The sequence below is a fragment of the Ictalurus punctatus genome, chromosome 3 (genome assembly GCF_001660625.3).
Source record: "Ictalurus punctatus breed USDA103 chromosome 3, Coco_2.0, whole genome shotgun sequence".
Classification (NCBI taxonomy): domain Eukaryota; kingdom Metazoa; phylum Chordata; class Actinopteri; order Siluriformes; family Ictaluridae; genus Ictalurus; species Ictalurus punctatus.
Window position 1 is genome coordinate 350001 of NC_030418.2, and position 6774 is coordinate 356774.

The following is a 6774-nucleotide window of genomic DNA, read 5'->3' on the forward strand; positions in this document are numbered from 1 at the left end:
CGCTCCAACCCTGGGCTTCAGAACGTCTCCGAACTCGACAGAACTCCCATGATGCTTTGTGTCGTGCGAAAAGTCCTCGCTATGAACCGGAGAAAGAGGACGATCCGGAAAAATCCAGGGCGAGCAAGTCGATTTTTTTAATTTCTTCATATATAAAACAATCTTCCAACACACACACACACACACACACACACACACACACACACACACACACACACACACGTGTGGCTACACAATGGTTGTGATATTTAATGACATCACAACCCGAACTTGTACGTAGCTCCGCCCCCAAATCAGGCTTTATATAGAAAGTCCAGAGAGAGTCTGTTAAATCCGTGTGAATATGTAGATGTTTATATATACCCCCCCCCACACACACACACTCACACCCGCTTCTCCTCGCCCGTGATGAAGAGATGGACAGCCTTGTTGGACTGGACCATGCTGGCGGCCCGCTCGGCCCCCGTGATGGCTGCCAGTCTGTGGGCGTCGTAGCGGGAGTACAGAGCCGTGCAGGTGAAGCTGGCCGAACTCGTCACGCCGTCAGAGCCGCCGACCTGCAGCATGTTACACACCTCGCTGTAGAAGTGAGCGTAGGTGGGCAGAGCGTAGAATATCACATTCTGTATTCCTCTAATGGTGTACCTGACAGAGAGAGAGAGAGAGAGAGAGATTATTAAAAGGAGACCGAGACACAGAGTGAGACAGCGAGAGTGATAGTGAGAGAAAGACAGGCAGACAGAAAAAAAGGGAGAGAGAGAAATAGAGAGAGCGAGAGACAGAGACAGAGAAATAGAGAGAGCGAGAGAGAAATAGAGAGAGCGAGAGAGAGACAGAGAAAGAGCGAGAGAGAGAAAGAGCGAGAGACAGAAATAGAGCGAGAGAGAGACAGAAATAGAGCGAGAGAGAGACAGAAATAGAGCGAGAGAGAGACAGAAATAGAGCGAGAGAGACAGAAATAGAGCGAGAGAGAGACAGAGAAAGAGCGAGAGAGAGAGAGAGATAGAGAGAGAGAGAGAAATAGAGAGAGAGACAGATATAGAGCGAGAGAGAGACAGAAATAGAGCGAGAGAGAGACAGTAATAGAGCGAGAGAGAGAGACAGAGAAATAGAGCGAGAGAGAGAGACAGAGAAATAGAGCGAGAGAGAGAGACAGAGAAATAGAGCGAGAGAGAGAGAGACAGATAGGGAGAGATAGGGAGAGAGATAGAGAGAGAACAAACATGAGAAAGACAGAGAGTGAGAGAAGAAACAGAGAGAAAGATCAAAGACAGTGGAACATTCTAGAACCCAAAACATTTTTGTGCACCATCCATTAATTAATAATCCATAAAAACGGCTGTTATAAAGGCTAATAATCTCTCACACACACCTCTTGTAAAAGTGGAACCTCTCGGAGAAGAGCAGGAACTGTTTCTCTCCTGTGCTGAAGTAGTGGCGAGCGCGGGAAACCTCCGACCTCTCCAAGTACTCGCTGATCACAGAGAAGCTCACGTCCTCCTTCTTCAGATAGTTCCTCAGACGCACAAAATCGAAATACGACGGCACGTAGATGAGTGTGTGAGACATCACGGAGTCCCGGTACTGTGGGAGAACCTTATCCACGAAGAACTGGAACCTAGAGAATCATGGGAAATGCAGTTATACTACACTTTACATGTGAGCTTATACTGGGGAAAAAAAGAGCCCAAATAAGTTCAGTAAAGCAGCAGGTTGTGTCCTGGTGGCCTTTTTGTGTAAAAAAATTAATAAAACTAACTTTTTTAATAAATTTGGCAAGTTTCTCTAAAATAAATAGAAACACAGATTATGCTGAAATGCAAAAATAAAACCAACGATCGAGTTTACTCGGGAAAGAATCAGCAAAAGGGATGAAGAAGTAAATCACGCCCTCTAGTGTTCACTGCAAATAAAGCAGGAGGAAAAATGCTTTTAAATCACATTTCTGCCCTTCATACCGCAAAATAAACCTGTTTATTTACTCGCTCCTACTTTCATGTCTGAATAATTACCAATTTTCTTCTTATTATTTTGTCATCTCTCACCTGTCGTCCTGGTCCATAAAACTGTCAGTGTGAAACATCTGGAAGACATGCGGCAGCTGGACCAGCACCTGGCAGATGGAGGCTGTTTTGGGCAGATTTTTAACCAAAACCTGAAACAAAAGGATGCATTTTATATTTTTATATATATATATATATATATATATATATATATATATATATATATATATATATATATATATATATATATATATATATATATATATATGTATATATATGTGTGTGTGTGTGTGTGTGTGTGTGTGTGTGTGTGTGTGTGTATACCTGTCCTCTGTAGTTGTGGCAGTGTTTGGTGAGGATGTTGTTGATCTGCGGCTCCTGGATGGAGCTGAACACCAGCGTCTGTCTGTAAAACCTCGCCCAGTTGTTCAGGTTCCACATGCGCACGCGTGAAAAATCCACGCCGTGAGAATCCAGCGGCTGCAGGTTCATGTGCTTCATCACGTGCTGCAAAACACGTCATCGCACACGTCACCGAGCGCCGTGCACGACTTCCACACATTTCACAACACGGCTTCACCGTCAGTGGTTCAGTAATCTAGCGTCTGTGCCACTTTTGAAAACGACCGAAGCTCAAGGTTCCTCACCAGCACGTGCTCCCAGTTCTGCATGAGGAACACGTCACTCTGCTCCAGAACCAGCAGCTCCACGGAGGACAGGAAGTCGAAGTCCCGATGAGCGTCTCCGTCCACGCCGATCAGCGTCCTCAGCCCCAGAGGAGACGCGACGATGATGTCGGAGGAGTAGAACGGGGAGTAGAGACGCATGCTGCGCTTGAGGATGGACACACCTAGAGAGAGAGAGAGAGAGAGAGAGAGTGAGAGAGAGCCATGCTAAACTGGAGGCTAGAAGCTCCCATTAAGCGTGATGCTGATGTGTACGTGATACGGCACACACCGATCCTGAAGTGATCGTCCACGTTTCCGGAGAAGATGGCGTGATAATCGTCGGGTCGGTGCTGACCGCCCGGTTTGGAGTTGGGCTTCTCTCCGTACTCGTCTTTAAACCTCTTTTTGTTGCTGACGTCCATCTTTTTCCCGTCGCTCTCCAGCAGAGAGATGAAGGTCTGGACCACGCGGAGCGCTCCGTCTCGGAACGGAACCAGGATTAGAACCTGCAGGAGGGGAAAATCGTTCGGTACGGACGCTACGCTTTGATCTCACAGGGTTTACGTGTAGAGCAGCGAAAAGTTACTTTGGGTCTGGTGAGCCCTTGATCCCTGAACTCGTCCTCGTCCCCGCCCTTCGCCTCCTTCAGCACGGCATTATGGGTAAGGACTCTGGAGTTGGCCTTCAAGACGTGGTTGAGAGCGTGCAGACAGTACGCTCGGCGAGTCCCCGCCACCCCGTCCAGCACAGAGCATTCTGGGTAATAAACATCCCTGTAGGAACCTGCAGACAGTGAAGGTTAATCAGCACGCGCTCACTTACACTTAAATCCCACAATGCACTGCGCCAGAACACGTCTCAACCACGTACCCTAGGTGTGCACCATGGTAGTGAATAACGTGTGTGGTTTCGGACGCGTCCACAACGATGGTGTTTATGCAGCATGTGGTTTGGGACACTGCACACTTATGTCAGTGTTTATGTGGCCTATATGGTGTGGTTTGAGACACACCCAGAGCGGACTTGCGACGGCGTTTGCGTGGCCAAGGCACATAGTTTGGGACACACCCACTCTTGGCTGATAGTTATGTATTATATGTCCAATGTAGTGAGTAAAGGAATGGTTTGGGACGTGTCCAATGTGGACTGATATTGGTATTTACGTGGCCTATATGTAGTTAACAGGGCATGTGACTTGGGACACGCCCACAGTGGACTGATGAGGTTTACCGTACGCACCCTATATAGAGAACACAGCATACGGTTTGGGACACACACACAATGGTGTGTAAGGTGGCCTACATAGCGAATATAAAGAATTATTTGGGACACACACACACACACACACACACACACACAGTGATCAGGTGGTGAAACATTCGTTACATGGCCTAGTGCATACAGTGTGGCTATAGTCTGGTTTGGGACACGCCCACAACGGACTATATAGTGAAAGTTTTTTGGGACGCATGCGTTTTGGACTGATGTGGAGATATATTTAACATGGCGTCCAGAGTGCACCAGGTGTGTGTGGTTTGGGACACATGCACAATAGACTGGTGTGTGATGTGACCTGCGTAGCGACTAGGGCGCTTTAGGACACACGCCCTAGGGAGAAATGAAAACCCCAACCCTGGATCAGCTCGCTAGATTAGTGTGCTACAGAGTGAAGACACCACCCTCGGTTAAATATTTGCTTTGTCCTTACCCATGAGCCTCAGCAGCTCGTCCTGCAGGTCTGTGAGTCCCGAAGCGTCGCCCCCTTCGGGCTTGGAGGAGGAGGAGGAGCGATTGAGGGAACGCCATTTCGATTCCAGCGTTTTATGGAAAAGTGGGTGAGGGACTGACGAGGACTGAGCCACGGCAGGAAAGCGCTCGAGGGGACGTGCGCAATGCAGGACACCCAGTCTGGACCACTGAGGACAAAATAAAACCCCCAAAAAACAAACAAACAAAAAAAGAGATTAAAAAACAAAACTGAAATGTAGATATTTTAAACCTTTAAATCACGACAACTGGAATAAAATCGCACCTTAACCCGAGTCCTGATCTTGGAGCCATTTGAGATCCTGTTCACCTCGGCTTCGCTCAGCTCTGCTTCCTGATGCTCCACAAACACGTCTGTGTGTGTGTGTGTGTGTGTGTGTGTGTGTGTGTGAGAGAGACAGACAAACACAGAACACACCTTCTTACTATCACATTTCCAATGTGGATTTTGTCACTGAGAACGTGTGAAACAATCCCTGACCTTCTCGTGACGTGTCCGTTTTCTCCTGCTCTCCCTCCGCAGGCAGGTTCAACTCCAAACTGAACTCGGCTTCACGCGTTTTATCGGTGAACTCGTCCTCCTGCTCCTTCTGCATCCCGCTTTCTCCGGTTTCCTCTTCATCACCACCATCATCATCATCGCCGCCTATTTCCTCTTCATCATCACCAATTTCCTCTTCCTCTATAATAAGTGATAAAAATATGACGGGGCTTCAGATCCGTAATCTGGGACGAATATGGAAAGAACATGAAATGCGACAACAGAAAATCGCTCCTCGCTTCCGGAATTCCGACACGGATTCTACAGTCTTGCCTCTAGCTTCAGGATTCCCGTCGCTAGCTTCCGCAATTTCAGCTCTGGTTTCGGGAATCCTGCCTCTATCTTTAGCAATCCCTCCTCTAGCTTTCAATATCCCATCCCTATTTCCAGAACCCTGCCTCTAACTTCTGGAAATCCATCTCTAGCAGCCGTGATCCTGCCTCAAACTCTGAAAGCAACTTCTGGAAACTGGAGGCAGGATTACGTCTGCTAGAGATGGATTTCCCGACCCGAGTATCCAGAATCTCATCTCTAACCATCTGGAATCCTGCCCCTAGATTCCAGAATCCCCTTTTCCAAATTTCCTTTCAGGAATCCCTTCCTCTGCTTCTGGAACTCTCTTGAGTTTTCCACACACAGGTGAGTCTCGGAACAACACCTGCACCGTCTGTCGTTCAGCCGCAGAAGCCAGGAGCCCTCCGGAGATTAACCCCACCCACTCTGTAAACCACGACGTCTTAAAATCAGGATTCAGTTTTGATGTATTTCTTATTATTCGCTTAATAAAACAAACCTTCGTTAGGGTCGTCCAATTCCTCTGCAGCGTCTTCATGGTCTTCCTCCTCGCTCTCCTCTTCCTCACTGTCATCATCACCACCGGCGGCGGCGGCGTTTATGGTCGACAGCAGCTTTTCATACGCAGTGGGTTTCTCCTCCTCCGCTTCTCCTTCGCTCTCGGAGCCGGAGTTTTGCGGACTGTTGGACTGCGAGGAGGAATGTTTACCTTTATTTATCCTGCTGTTATTATACACACATCAACTTATGAATAAAGTCCACACACACACACACACACACACACACACACACACACAGAGCATGGAAGTGAAATAAAATGAAGATCAGAGCAGTTAGGAGGAACAGTGTGTGTAAAATATGATCTTTGATCGTCAAACTAATCTCCATAAAAAATGAATTAACTGGTAATTAAATGAATAAACACCATTTTATAAAATGGATGTTAAATATTAAAACTCACCAAGCGGACGATCTGGGTTTTCTCAGGTCTGTCAGTAACACTAAATCCGGGAGTAAAAAGATTTTCACATTTATTTATTTTTAATTATTTATCAAACATTGGTATTTTGTTATAATGAAAAAACAAATATGTATTTTTATTTGAGTGCTAGTCGCGTTCTGAGGGAATATACTACACAAAAACATACATAAAACAATTATAAGTCGCAATAAGTCGAATATAAAAATGAATTTAAAGAAAATGAATTTAAAGTTGAGCTCGTGAGCTAGCATTATCTTCTAGCCGGGCTGTACTGTCTATAACGCCTTATAAAGTGTTATAAATCCGCATTTACAGCTGAAGCAGTGCTTACATGTCGTCAAACGGGTGCTGTTCTCCGAATTCTTTCAGATGTTTCTTTTGTTTTTTAGATAAAGTATTTAAATTAAGATGTTTTTGCCTCCTTTTGCCCATTTTCATACACACGCGCGTGCGGCTCCAGTGCGGCTCTTCTTCACTGGTTGTTGCTCCTGCCTGCGAGAGCGCTGCTGCGTCCCGCTG

General features: G+C 46.5%; 1 protein-coding gene across 1 annotated transcript in view; it reads right to left on the reverse strand.

Moving 5' to 3' along the window:
• Window positions 1-6774, reverse strand: part of utp25 (UTP25 small subunit processor component) — a 6928-nt gene extending 154 nt beyond the window's left edge. The window contains exons 1-13 of the mRNA XM_017463750.3: window positions 6587-6774; window positions 6235-6274; window positions 5773-5962; window positions 4920-5120; window positions 4704-4792; window positions 4380-4587; window positions 3258-3454; window positions 2961-3177; window positions 2651-2853; window positions 2328-2510; window positions 2046-2155; window positions 1373-1618; window positions 1-645 (exon numbers count right to left, since the gene is read on the reverse strand). The exon at window positions 1-645 is cut by the window's left edge and continues 154 nt beyond it. Of these exons, the coding sequence (XP_017319239.1) occupies window positions 384-645; window positions 1373-1618; window positions 2046-2155; window positions 2328-2510; window positions 2651-2853; window positions 2961-3177; window positions 3258-3454; window positions 4380-4587; window positions 4704-4792; window positions 4920-5120; window positions 5773-5962; window positions 6235-6274; window positions 6587-6693 (2253 nt within the window). The 5' untranslated portion in view covers window positions 6694-6774 and the 3' untranslated portion in view covers window positions 1-383. The remainder of the gene's footprint in view (window positions 646-1372; window positions 1619-2045; window positions 2156-2327; window positions 2511-2650; window positions 2854-2960; window positions 3178-3257; window positions 3455-4379; window positions 4588-4703; window positions 4793-4919; window positions 5121-5772; window positions 5963-6234; window positions 6275-6586) is intronic.